This window comes from Mastigoproctus giganteus, chromosome 1 (genome assembly GCF_048544385.1).
Source record: "Mastigoproctus giganteus isolate SK-2022 chromosome 1, ASM4854438v1, whole genome shotgun sequence".
In the NCBI taxonomy this organism is placed as follows: Eukaryota; Metazoa; Arthropoda; class Arachnida; order Uropygi; family Thelyphonidae; genus Mastigoproctus; species Mastigoproctus giganteus.
In genome coordinates this window covers 75361337-75376051 of record NC_143575.1, presented here as the reverse complement: position 1 = coordinate 75376051, position 14715 = coordinate 75361337, and the positions used below count along the sequence as shown (strand labels likewise).

Below are 14715 nucleotides of genomic sequence, written 5' to 3'. Positions count from 1 at the left end.
TCTAAATGACCCATAATTGCACAAATTTTGATGCACACGTGCAAAGAAACTGTGGTCTGGTACATGTCTGTCTGTCTGGGAAGCATTCTCCATAAATTCATTGAGCAGCTCGTCCATTGCCCTCTGCCAATCCATATGCTTTTTGGAGACTTGAAGGGATGAAACCCATGTTTATCCCACTAAGTGCATGTCTGCCAGCTCACAGTTTGTATATCGATGCATGCTCTTCGTGCGGCGACTACCACGCCATCTACTGACTTACGGTGACGTTTCCGGTTATGGGTTCCTATGCGATTCACATTCCTTTAGATGTTACCTACCTCCCCTAAATGTTTGTACCAATATTTTTGAGACACCCTGTAGATATTTTCTTGGGCACACTTCTGAATTAGCATTTATAATTCCATTTTCTTCTAAACTAGCCTAAACATATGCCTTTACTCAACACCCATTTGAAGTTCAACTCCAAACTCACTGAAGCAAGTTTTTCCTGTTTTTAAAAATTAAAATCCAAAGAAATTCTAGTCCAGTGTTAAGAAGCATTTTCTGTCTCCTCAATGTCAATCGAGGCACAGTATTAGAATACTGTAGATTCTTATATCTTTCTTGTTTGGGATCGCTATTAAAAAAATTATGATAAAATAATAATAATAATAGTTAGCATCCTAGTGCAAGATTTGTTCTAACGTTTGTTTTTATAAGATTTACTTTTGCTGACAGGTTTTTAGGGTGTTGTTTATTCTGAAGCGCTTGTTAATGCAGTTATTACCAGTATTCTGATTGAATGCTGGTAGTTGTTGCCAGTGAGAACAAGGAAGTGTACACACTAGTGTAGCCTTAAGACGTACTGGCGTGACCTGCAAGTCCTTATAAAGTGAGGTCCCTGGTATATAAAGTGTAGTGTGTAAACTGCACTTTATATAGCTTTCTGTGGTCTGATTTTTATCATTGTTTGTGTGGGAACTGGGTGTGTTTATTATTTAACAAGGCTGCTCTCATTTTCAGTGCACTGTTGCCATTTGAAGAAAATAATTATTTGCGCTTATATCCATTGTAATGTTAAAATAAAGGATGACATCAGAAAAGTGCAATATTACCCTTGGATACTCTTGGATTAAGGTTATGTGTCATTTTTATGAAAACTAAACAAAGTTGTTTTAAATATACAGTATTAAAATTTTGGCAATAGGTACTTATGGATGTTATTTTAAATTTCAGCACTGACACTTCAGTTTGTGACCCACAGTTTTTTGGAGTATCATGATCCAACAATAGGTAAGTAGTGCTTAAATCAGGTTAAAAAAAAAAAAGTACAGTAAAAGTTCAGCTATCCACCATCCATACATACATCCATTTTGAAAGCATATACAACCAACATATTTAAAAAAAAGGACAATTTCACCACTTACTTATAATTTAGCAAGAGACTAAATTAAATGTTTAAGCATTACCAGAAAGCATTAAATAAAAACAATGATTAAAAGTTAATAATTTATACAAAAAAAATTAACTCAAGAAAATTTCTTTAGAAAGTTAGAAAATATGGTGTTTACTGTTTGTATTACGTTAAAAATGACCACCGGGAGCACTGAAATCTGTTCTGCTTCTCCCAGTGACCACCATTCAAGGATTGGTTACTTAGACAAGTGCATTCATTTGTCTTATCCCTAGCTTATCTGTCTATTTTGGTATCCAAAAAGGATCATAAAGTTAGTTCAAAACACAGACCTGCTGTGTTAACCTGAAACAGAAACTGGATATTTCTAGACTAGAAAAAGCTGAAAATTGTAATGAATTTATGAAAGGGTACGATTTTTTACTTTCCAATACTTCCATCATGTAAAAGCATAATCAGTGATAAATTTTCAGCGAAATTTTAAAAATTCTTCTTTTCAAATGTAAGTCAAAGTAAATAACGTGTAGTGTATACATTTAGTGTGAGGCAAAACTTTATTTTATGGCATTTTATTGTATAGTGTAGATACCTGTAAGAGTAATGCCCATCCATCTGGCATGCCCACTCCCTCCAAATCCCCATAGATGCTGGATAATTAGGCTTATGCTGTATATTGCTTCCATCTGTGACATTTCTAATTGTTAAAAAAAGTTAGATGAGTTGCAATTTGTTTTGTTAGTTAATAATGTAACAAAGTAGTTATACGGCAGAGCATCAAATTCAAAAATGGAATTTTCAAAAATTTGTAACTTTTTGAACATTACTCCAAGGGGAGTTTTCTGTTTTACATATTTCCTGCCCTGTATCTAGTGACATACAGCTGGGAAATATTTGCATCTTGTAACATAGGTCCTTTGAGACCTATATGTTACAAAATGTCACAGGTATTTAGGTATGTTAAGCTTAGGCTTGCTATCTGGGAGCCTGAAACACTGACAGAACTGATATTCAGGTGACACGTGTGAGTCAAGTGGACCAAATTTTGGTGAAATCAGTCATTTTGCAATAGTCAATTCTCTGTTTGCACCTTCATGATGGTGGGGTTGTTAGTAACCTTGGGTGTAACCCCGATGTGCAAATTCTAAAATGCAGCACCTAGTATGCTGGAGGTGTGACCACTCAGGTGTGAACCAACATAAGTGAAGGTTGAGGAATGCTGCCCCTTTGGGTTATCAGGCAATGCTGTGCCACCACTTTGCTTTTTGGAGACTTGAAGGGATGAAACCCATGTTTATCCCACAGAGCAAAGCTCCAACTGCCATCTCTTCCATTATGTCATATGCTGATGCCTTTTGAGGTTATGATGGGCATCATCACGAGATCCAATCTTCCTTATGTTTTCAGGGTACAGCTGTACTGCATACATAGGCTGGCTGTTAGATGGTCCACCAAACTGAATCTCTTGGTAACTCTCTAGGAGGTTCGGATCATTGTATAATCTTGTTGCCTCTACTTTGTCAAACAGTGACTGGATGGAATCAGACTAATGTGTATAGAGGGTGGCATTGTTGAGGCCACCTTATGTCAAGGAGCTGGGTTTATTCTTACTATGTGTATACCCTATCCAAAAATTTTATTACTCCATACATGTCCGGCCCCTACTTTTACTTAAATACTGAATCATGGTTAGAATAATAATGCAGACTCGACTATGAAAAGATCTAAACATCCCAAAAACTTCTTCATTAATTTCACAAATATACGTGATCTCAGTTCTAGTCTTGATGTCCATTTTCACCTGTAGTCTGCCAAGCCCTGTTTACTTTTTCTTACAGAATCCCAGTTGTTGGTTGCTTCAACCACTGCTCATTTCAGTTGTCCCTAATTATTTGCTTTATGATTCCTTTCGTCTCAAAGGTAGTAGTTAAGCGTAGGTCCACCCTGATATTCCCTGTCAGAGATTTAGTAATTTGGAATCTCTTCTCCGGCTTAAAACTTCTCTACCCCATTCTGTCAAATTCATCTACTACCTCTATCATTTTCTCAACTGCACTAATCACTTAAAACTCTTTGATTTCCATTTTTTGAAACTCAACCCTCTCCAGTCCAACTTTCCTACCAGTGAGATAATTTTCCTTGGTGATTTTAATATTCACAACTCTAGCTGGCTTCTGTTTTCTACTCATGTGACCCAGATGGTCGAGGTGCTGAGGCTTTTCAAGTTAATAATGACCTTGCACAGATTGTTTATATACCTACTAAAATATCAGACAATCCTAACCAAACACCTGGACTTTCTTGATCTTTTTCTCATGAACAACCCTTCAAAGTACATGGTTGTGGTGAGTGGTCCTCTCGGTATCTTAGATCATAACTTGGTGAAAGTTTCTTTTCCAATGGAGCCTTTCATGTCCATTTTCATTCTCATGTTGTTTGGCATTACAAGAATAAGAAATAGAATGATCTGCATGTTTTCTATTCTTCTTTTCTTTGGTAGAGTTACTGTTGTAAATCTGATGTCAGTGTCTGCTTAAGTGTCAGTGAAATTCTTTTAGGGATGAAATCTTTTATTTCACATTCCACCTTAAAATCTCATCCTTTATTTAACCTTGGTTTTTCTAATAAGTGTACTAAGGCTGTTCAAGTTAAGAATGTTGCATATCACAATTAGATCTCATACAAATCTACAGGTTCATTTTCTACTTACGCTAGAGCTTGCAACTATTGTAAAGCAATTATTAATCAATTTAAACTAGATTTTGAACAGGCTAAGAATAGAAAAGTTGCTTCTTGTCCAAATGATGATCTTTTTTTTTTTTTTTTTTTTTTCAGAGTTATTGGCTGCAAATTTTGCCCATCTATACACCCACCTCCATTAAAACCTGATGGTTCTATTGCCTCCTCAGATAAAGATAAAGCCAACTTACTAGCATCTTACTTTTTCTTCTAGCTCTTGTATTGCCAGTCTTGGTAAGCCATCCCCCACCATTCTCAGTACAATCCACTTAATGCCTCCTGTGATTTTCCATCAAAAGCATGTCAGAAGAATTTTGAACAGTCTTGATTTCTGTTCAAAATTTTGAACAGAATTTTGAAGTGGCATCACTGTGGCATTGCTCCTGCCTCCCCATGATGGGACCAGAAACCTGGAAAGAAAAATTATCTTTCTAGGGCCAAAAGGAGCAAAATGATCTCCTCTACAGGATCTAGGGATCCTAAGATTCTAAGATGACTGCTCATGATGTAGAACACTTTAAATTATGCAGTGCCAAACACCAAAAAATTGACACTATTACAAGAACTCCAATGCATCTTGTATTGCACTCTGCTCAAGAACAGTCTCAAGGTAGTCTCTCGCCTTTTAAAATTCAAAAATACCTAGAATATCTAATAGGATCACCAAAACCAACCAAGCATCTTAGATCTAGGGATTTGCTTTTTAAGGTCTCAGACAAACACCTCACACCAAAAAGTGATTGGTGTTTAGCTCCAAAAAGTCACATCCTTTGGAGGATTATCCATCACCATTTCTTGTCATGCGACTCTAAACATCTCTAGGGGTGTTGATAGCTGAGTGGGATCCCATAAATTTCTGAGAAGTGTTGAAAATGAATTATGAGATTAGGGAATTGTGCATATAAAACACATATATATATATACTTAACAAGACCATGTTCTAGTTCCAGCTCAGAACATAATCCTGACATTTGATAGCCGGAAACCTTCAACATACATCAAAGCAGGGTGTTTCAACTGTCAAATAAAACTGTACATTGCTAACCTAACACTGTTTTAAATGCTAAAAATTTGGCCATTCCCAAAACATGTGCAGAGGTTTAGCCACTTGTGCTGATCATGGTTCACGCAAGCACATTCACTCAGACTGTAAAGCTGCAAATGTTCAAATTGCAATGGCCTACATACTTCCTACTTCAGAGATTGTCCCCTCTGTAAAAGGGAAAAAATTCAATGGGTTAAAGCTGAGAATATGAATGAAGAAGCCATCGGTACAGTCTCAATTTAATACCTGACCCACTTTTGCTCAAGTAATTCAGAAGACAGCTCCAGCATCCACTACTGTGTAAAGAACAACAATGACTGGTACCCAGACAGAAGTAACATTTCCCCCCAGACAGATCAATGTGAGGCTGGGCTCAGTCAATTTTGGAAAGTGTGTCCTTACCTAGTAAAACATCTAAGACAAACAAGGCTTTTAACACACCATTCACTGTTCTGCATACTAATAATTACCCAAAGTACTCAAAAATTAATGATACTACTAAAACTAACTCAATAGGAATGGAAATGGGAGGAAACACTGACTACGAAGAACCAGTTCTCAACCTCTTCTCAGAGAAAGAAATGGACACAGGAAAGCCGTACTTTCTGAAAAGAAAATCTGTTCGCCATAAGCCAAAAGCATCTCAGAGAGAAACTGAGGACCGTGCTACATCCAAATAATGTCCATTTTCCTTCAATGGAATCGTAGAGGATATCGCAGCAACTTTGATGACATTTGGGCTCTCCTTCTCCGGTATAATCCAGTTACCTTTTGACTTCAGGAAACTAACTTAACTGCTTCTGTTATTATCTCACTTAAACATCACATTATCTACAGAAAAGATTGAGTTTCTCATTTAACCGATTAGCATTGAGCTTGCTCAATCCATTCAAGGCCTTATACACTTCAATTAGATTACCTTGCAGGTGCCTAGTCTCCAGAAGCTGCAATTTGCAGAATGCTTTCATGGTAACACCAACCTTTGTTCCACTCACCAATCTCTTTTCCCTTCACTCAGGAGCTCTACATCTTTCCTAAAATGAGGCTTCCAGACCTGTATACAGTACTCAAGGTGTGTGGCCTGACCAATGCATTATACAAGGGGACAATCACCCCCTTATCACTGCTAGCAAAATTCATGTATATCATTGACAAGACACCATGAGCTACTATTGCAGCCTTTTTGCACTGCTCAAAAAACTTCATATCTGACTGCACAGTTACCTCCAGATCCTTTTCATTCTCCATTACCCTGAGTGTAGTACCACCCAGTTGATACGTTACCCTGGGGTTACTGCTACCCGTATGCAGTACTTTACATTTGTCAATGTTCAACTTCAGTTGCCACCTCTCTGTCCATCTGCTCAACTTTTCCAGATCCTGTTGCAGTAGCATACTATCATTACTGTCATTAACAACCCTGCCAACCTTCGTATCATCTGCAAACTTAGACATTAACCCTGATATATCTTCATCGATATCATTGATAAATACCGAATACAACAATGGGCCAAACACCAAACCATGAGGGGGAGTCCACTAATAACATTAGTCCATGAGAGCAATGTCCATTGATAACCACTCTGTCCTCTTCCACTCAACCATCCTTTTATCCATTGTAGCAACTTACCCTTAATGCCATGTCTCTCCAATTTGTACAGCAGTCCTCCATGCAACAGTATCAAAAGCTTTCCTGAAATCCAAGTATATGATATCAAAATTATTTTTTGCAAACAGTTCCTTTGTGACCACATCATAGTATCCAATCAAATTGGTTAGACAAGACCTCCCTTTAACAAACCCATGCTGTGTCTGAACTATAACTGCAGTCTTGTCTAGATGATCCTGCATTGCTTCCGTAACCAGTGACTCCATTAATTTCCCTGGAACAGAAGTTAGATTAACAGGTCTGTAATTACCCATGTCACCCTTTGATCCTCCTTTGTGAAATGGGGACACATTTGCACATCTCCAGTCCATGGGGACCTCCCCTGAGTCCAGGAAAGCTTATATAATTATGGTTAAGGGTTTGCTTACTTTCTTTTCTGCCTCTTTTAATATAATTGGAGAGATCCCATCCTCCCCAGGTGCCTTCCTTATGTTTAGCTTCAACAATTTCTCCTCTACTTTGCTCTCAGTTATTAAGAATCACTTAGCTTCCTGTTAAAGTTTGATAAACTTCTGGCATTCTCCTCCTTGAATAACTCTTTGTATGTGAATTAGGGCATACAATACCGGGATCCCGGTAATTTTTTTCAGTTGTTGAAATACCAGTATTGATACAAAAAATACCGATTAAAAAGATTATAAAATCACCTTTATGTGATTATGACCTCATTATCTCTACTAGCAAATGTTTGATAAATCATCAATAGAACACCATGCAACATTGCAACCTGTCCACAACTCTCGGACAACTTCATGCCTGACCGTTTCGTAATTCCCAAGTCCCGTTCCTCCACTGATTTTAGTTCAACTCCACCAAGTGTATAAATTATTTTGGGGTTGCTGTTCCCCAGGTGTAAGCCCTTGCATTTTGCTGAATTAAAGCATAGCTGCCACTTTTCTGACCATCTCGGAAGTCTATCTAGGTCATTCTGACAAAGCTCTGCTTGGCGACAATCACAAGACCTCACACCCTCTATCCCTTCATAGATATCATTTAAGATAATTTAAAAAAGAACAGTGGTCCCAATACTGATCCTTGGGGAACCCCACTTCTTACATTATCCCAATCTGAGGAATAACCATTTATCACAACCCTCTGCCTGGTGCCCTCAAGCCATTGTGCTATCCGTCTAAGGATTTTCCCTATGATTCCAGCCTGCTCCAACTTATAAAGTAACCACTCATGTGGGACTGAGTCAAATGCTTTGCTGAAATCCAAATAAACAATGTCAAAATTATTCCCCAAGTCCAGCTCTTGAGTGATCCTGTCAAAATAGCTAACCAGATTAATTAAACATGATTTTCCCTTTACATGCTGTGTATCCTACAGAATTCCATTTACATCTATATGATCTTGAATTTCACCCTTGATCATTGCCTCCATGATTTTCCCTACTACTGAAGTTAGACTGGCTGGTCGGTAATTTCCCGTTACAGTCCTAGAACTGCTTTTATGTTCCAATTTACAGCAATCCAACAGAATCTCTCCTAAGTCCAGTGATGCTCTCATAACTAGCCTTAATGGTTCAATGCACTCACTTGCCACCTCTGGCTCCTCCATAGCCAGGTGGGCAAGAGCAGCAGTGTGTAGCACATGCTTCTTGATTAGACCGGAGTTCCAGCCCGTGAGCCACCAAATACGGAGGATGCAGAAAGGTCAGGGAATGACCACCGCATATCCCCGGAGCAATATGGCCTTAGTTGCTAATGCTCCTAAAAACCAAATAACAACAACAACAACAACAACAACTTGCCACCTCCTTTAAGATTATAGGGTATATGCCATTAACCACAGGAGCCTTACTCGTGTGTAGGCACCAAAGTTCTCATTAAATAATCATTTGAAATTTCAACATCATTAATTACATTTTTTTCAACTTCACTTCCATAATATCTCATTGACACAAAGGGTTTTTTTTATGTAAATATCGATGCAAAGTAACTGTTGAGTTCATCTGCAACTTCAGCTGTGGTATCTAATACTATCCCATGTCCATTACATAAGGGTCCAATCTGATTTGTCCGTCTCTTCTTTGCATTTATATATGTGAAGAATTCCTTAACTGCACTCTTTGCTCTCTTCTTTATTCCTTATCCCCACTCTTTGCTCTCTCTCTCTCCCAGACTCAGTAAAGATAGTGTAGTGAAAATTATATTTTGCTGAATAAAACGTCTTTCTCCTCCAGAAAATGATGAACATAATTCAATCATGGAAGACCAACATGGAACAGAACATCAGTATTTTGCAAATTATTTCCAAAATAAGAAATTGCCTGACTCCGATGAGATTTTAAAAGATGAACTTGAGTCGGAAATTAATGAAATACTTTTAACTATTTTTGCTAAAAAAGTTCAAAGCCTAGAAAATATGGACTGAGATCGTCTACAATTATCTCGGTACAATAGTACCAGAATAGAATCCAAAAGGGCATTTTCTGCTGGTAATCAAATATGTACCAAACTTAGATCCATTTTAAACGCTCATACTATTGATTGCTTATGTTTCTTAAGAGCTCACTTTATTCGGACAGGTAGTGTGTATGCTTAAACATAACTAAACTTTGCGGTAACAATATGTAGTTCTTTGTTTTTAGAATAACTGTATTTTAATGATTTTTTTCAGAATATTTATTATTGCAATAAATGTATATTTAAAAAAACTCTAATTCAAGTAATTACAGTACTTGTTTTTTCCTTACTTTATTACACCTAATTGTCATCAAAATTTATTGAGAAAAACGTTTGTTTTTGGAATACCAGTATCCCAGTTTCATAAATTAAAAATACTGACATACCGGTATTAAGATTTTAACCAGTATTGTAAGCCCTAATGTGAATGTAGATGCAAAATACTCATTCAGTTTATAAGCTACCTGAGCATGATCATCAATAGTCAAACCATCTATATTAAGTGGTCAAATCTGATTCATCCCTTTCCTTCTAGAGTTTACATAATTTATGTGCATCCCATGCATTTTTCTTCTCTGCCACGAGCCGCATTAATTCATCTAATATCCATTTCGGCCTAAACCTTGAACAGTATTTCTTAGTTGGTATGAAAAGCCTAGTAGCTTCCAAGGTTAATTCTTTGAATGCTTCCCATTTAGAATTCACCGTTGGTTCATATCATCAGTTGATCCCACTGTATATAATTTAAAAATTCTCTAAGATCACTGTAGTTAACTTTTATGAAAGCAAAAATGTTCAACCTTACTCCCGATGGTAGTTACGTCTTTAAGTAAATCCCACATTAGTACACTGTGATCACTGCCACCTAGTGATTCCTTTATCTGCAGATTCTTAATGCATGAATAATCACTGCTGATAATCAGATCAAGAGTGTTACTCCCTCTGGTTGCCTCTCGAACGTGTTGCTGTAGAAAACAGTCCTCTAATAAATCCACAAAAGCCTTGCTAGTGTGCGAGTGACCAATCCACAAGTTCCAGTCAATATCTGGAAAGTTAAAATCCCCCATTATAAGACATTCTGATTTACTGTCGCCTTCTATTTCTCTGTACAATTGCTCATTGTACACATCAGATTCATTAGGCTTAAAACACACACCTACTCTCATTTTCCCTTTCCCAGTGCTTATGTCACACTACACTGACTCAACATTGCATTGTCCACCAATGTAATTGGATGCACTTCCTTAGATTTTATGCATCTCTTAACTAACAGCATAACCCCTCCTCTCTTCCTGTCCTGTCTATCCTATCTGTACACATTGTACTCCCCAAATTCCAATTCTGCTTATATCCCTGTTGCACCACATCCACATCTCATATCCCAACAATATGTGCTTTTGATGTTTTGATCAGCACTTCAAATTCATCAAATTTATTTACTATATTCCTAGCATTGGTGTACATGCAAGTAGTAGTAGTAGTAGTAGCAGTGGCACCTGATGCAAGAAAGCAAGTGTACGAGCTTATGCAGCATCAGCCAAAAAAAAAAAAAAAAACCACACCATTCCCTCCAAATGCCTGTCCAGTTCCTCCTTAAATTTATTCAACCTATCAACTTCCACAACGACAGATGGAAGTTTATTCCAGGAATTAACCACCTGCTGGCTAAAAGCAAATTTCCGCACATCTAATCTACATCTGACTTTTCTTAATTTGAATTTATGCCCCCTTAGGTTCGCAATCTGAACAAATGGAAGGATCCCATCAGAATTCAGCGTGCTCAACCCATTCAAGGCCTTATATACCTCAATCAGATCACTGTGCAGTTGCCTAGTCTCCAGCCACTGCAATTTGCAGAACATAAGCCTCTCTTGGTAAGAGGATCCCTTCATTCCCCTCACCAATCTTGTTGCCCTACTCTGTACACGCTCAAGTAAATCTACATCCTTCCTAAAACGAGGCCTGCAGACCTGTACGCAGTACTCAAGGCGTGGTCTGACCATTGCCTTATACAGAGGGATAATCACCTCCTTTTCCCTGCTAGCAAAACTCCTATATATCATTGACAAAACCCCATGACCTGCCCTGGCAGCCTGTCAGCATTGCTCAGAAAACTTCATATCTGACTGCACAATTACTCCCAGGTCTTTTTCATTTTCTACCACCTTAAGTGTAGTACCACACAGTTGGTACGTTTCTCTGGGGTTACTTCTACCCATATGCAGTACTTTGCATTTGTCAAGGTTAAACTTCAGTTGCCACTTCTTAGCCCATCTGCCCAAATTATCTAGATTCTGTTGCAGTAGCACACTGTCATTAACAACCCTGCCAACCTTTGTATCATCTGCAAACTTCGACATTAAGCCTGATATACCTTCATCAATATCATTGATAAATATACAAAACAACAGTGGACCTAACACCGAATCCTGTGGGACTCCACTAATAACATTAGTCCAAGAAGAGCAGCACCCATTGATTACTACCCTCTGTCTTCTCCCACTTAACCATCCTTTTATCCATTGTAGCAACTTACCCTTGATGTATCCATGATGACTCCCAGTAGCCCTTGAAATCCCCAGTACCTCGTTTTGGAGGCTGCTGCTCATTCCAATAGAAGCAGTGCAAGAATCACTTTCACCTCTGCCTGTGGCTACCGCTAATCTATTAGTCCGTGAATCCCCCCAAGCTAGCAATTTTCTGAGCCACCCAAAACTGCCTCTATAGCATCAGACTGTTATTTGTGCCGATAGTATTGGTACTGTTAAGGCAATTCTTTGGTTGGAAGACTAACCAAATTTGCTGTTCGTAGAGGCTCATTTTTACTTGGATACCTAATAACCAGAACAAAGCATTGGGACTTCCTTTTAGCAGTACAACTACAGATGTAGGAAAATCTTCGTTACACATTTTAACCATCCATAGGAAAGAAAATAAGAATGAATTTGAGAGTGCTTAAAAAACGTAAATAAATAAACTCTTATTTTTCATATTTTAAGGAAAATAGAAGACTTTGTTAATGGAAATGAACAGAAATTTTCATTTTTTTATATAGGTTTTGAAAACTCAAATTTTTAAATTTAATCCCATCAATATGGAAAGATATTTCTCTTCTTTTAAATTGATTTTTGATGATAAATGCCATAGATTTACAGTAATAAAAGTTATTCCATGAGTGGGTTTAAAGTGATCTTTGTTCCAAAACTTTACATTAACAATTTTGCGACTTTTAAATACTGAATATGAAATAGGTCAATTAATGTGATAAACTTGTAATGAATGAGAAAAAAGTATTAAAAGTATTATTACATATAATAGCATTTTGGTGCATATTTTTATATATTTTATTGCATATTTTGCCTGTTTTTAGGTGCATTAGCATTTATGTATAATGTGCCTATTATTTTCACCATGTCCATTCGTCCATCCATAATAATAACATTAATAACTTGACTCAAACACATAATAACTTGACTCAAAATTGATAGATTTTCATAAAATTTCATATTTGGCTCCTTTAAAAAAATCTGTTGTCATCCTGAATTTTATTAAAATTGGGCCAATTTTAATGAAATCCATCAGTTATTATGTCTTTGTCTGTCCATCTGTTTGCAATAACTCAACTCCTGGTAAATAGATTTTCATAAAATGTTTTATGTGTATCTGTTGTGGGCTCGCGAGAGAGCCCATTGCTATTTTTTTTGAAAATTTGCAAGCCCATTGTTGAAGCGATTATTTATTTTACAAATGAAATCCTAAATTTAATTATTGAGTATCTAGAGCCGGGACTACGGTGGGGCAAGCAGAGCGCCATCCCCAGCATTTTAATGGCACAATTGACCAGTTATGTATTTTAAAATTGCTTAATTTTTGAGTTAATTACACTTCTTCATAGCGAATTTTTTTGACTTCCCCTTGGTTTCTATGGAAACATTTAAAACAATTTCCGTAGAATGAACGGATTACGATAAACAACTTTGTGCACATTGTCCTCACCTTTGGCCTTTAGGTAATTAGAAAGCACAAATTAAGGGTGAAAGGGATTACCGTCCCACAACGTTAATGGCGTCCGTAAAACCTATGCAGCCACATTCCGAGAAGTCGTGTTAGTTAATATGCTTTCCATAGCCAGTCAGAGGATTAAGAAGATTCCTGACACGGATAATAGCTTCTGGTCAACCTGTGTTGTGGTTCCCCTTTACTCCGACACGAAATCATATGTTTTTCAGAGAAGTGAGTGATCCATGTGTTTCAGTAAATTTTTCCGTCTATGTTTACATGGTCACAGTAGGTGAATATCTTAGTGATTCCGATATTTTCACTGTATTCAAAGAACTAGTGAGAGTAGCAACGTTGGGTGGAGATGAGGCAACTAAGATATTAAATTAAGTAAACTTTCTGAAGATGAAATGTTGGCAGATTTGGAAACCGCATTGAGTCTTTCACTGTGAATAAAATATTCTAAAATATAATGGCATACAGGCAATAATAATAATAATAAAAAAAAAAACTATCACCAATCTCCAAAAAACCAGGACGAGTTAAGGATGATTGCTAAAGAACTTGATGTGAAAACTATAAAGATCGGTCGTGTATTCGGGCCACAGTGGGCAGCTTATAGATTACAGACTGCAATTGAGGGTTGGAGGAATTATCCCGCTTTGTGCAAACATTCTGAATCAGAAAGTTAATTAAATATTCTGGATTATTAAACCAACTTTTCAATCTTTAATTTCTTAACAATTTAGCACTAATGATTGACATCCTGCAGAAGCTTTACAGAATCACTATGGTAAAAGCAAATAAATTGATTATTATAACTATCAATGCTATCGCTAATTTGAAAAATTCTGAAGGAAATTATGAAGCTAGAATTGAGAGCATGTTGAAGTTGAAAGAATTTGAAGGAATCAAAAGTAAGAACACATTTAAAAAATTACCTCGTGACACGTTATTAAGGATAAGTTATTAATGCAGCAGAGTAATTTTAAATTAAAGGAGGAATTGAAAGAAATTTTAAACATATGCTATTTTTTTGACTTCCCCTTGGTTTCTACGAAAACATTTAAAACAATTTCCGTAGAATGAATATTACAAAATTCTCGGAATGTGGAAATTACCATGATAAATTGCAAAACGATGAAAAACGAATAAGAAATTTAAGTTTTCTGATAAAATATGAAATAAAAATTAATGATTTTAGAGATTTTGTCGAAGACAATTTATCTTTAAAATCGAGTAAAATTCCCTCTTCAATTATAAAAGCCAGAAATATCTTTGAAACCATTGCGATTAGCAGTGCTTTTAGTGTAATGAATAATATTGTATAAATGAATGAATAATGTTGACAATTAAACTCATTGCAAATTATGTTGACCGTACATCTAAATGGAAAACCATTGCTTCAATTTGATGTGGATTGTTATGTCAAATCATTCCTCTGTAATCATCACTCAGCTAT

At 36.7% G+C, this 14715-nt stretch overlaps 1 protein-coding gene across 2 annotated transcripts in view; it reads left to right on the top strand.

Moving 5' to 3' along the window:
• LOC150090897 (GTP-binding protein Rit2-like) overlaps nucleotides 1-14715 on the top strand; it is a 130146-nt gene that overhangs the window by 44145 nt on the left and 71286 nt on the right. Inside the window, exon 3 of one of the 2 annotated variants that reach the window (XM_090380542.1) lies at nucleotides 1219-1275. The exons of the other annotated variant lie outside the window; for it this stretch is intronic. Within the exon in view, the coding sequence (XP_090236668.1) occupies nucleotides 1219-1275 (57 nt within the window). The remainder of the gene's footprint in view (nucleotides 1-1218; nucleotides 1276-14715) is intronic. 2 annotated transcript variants of the gene reach the window in all.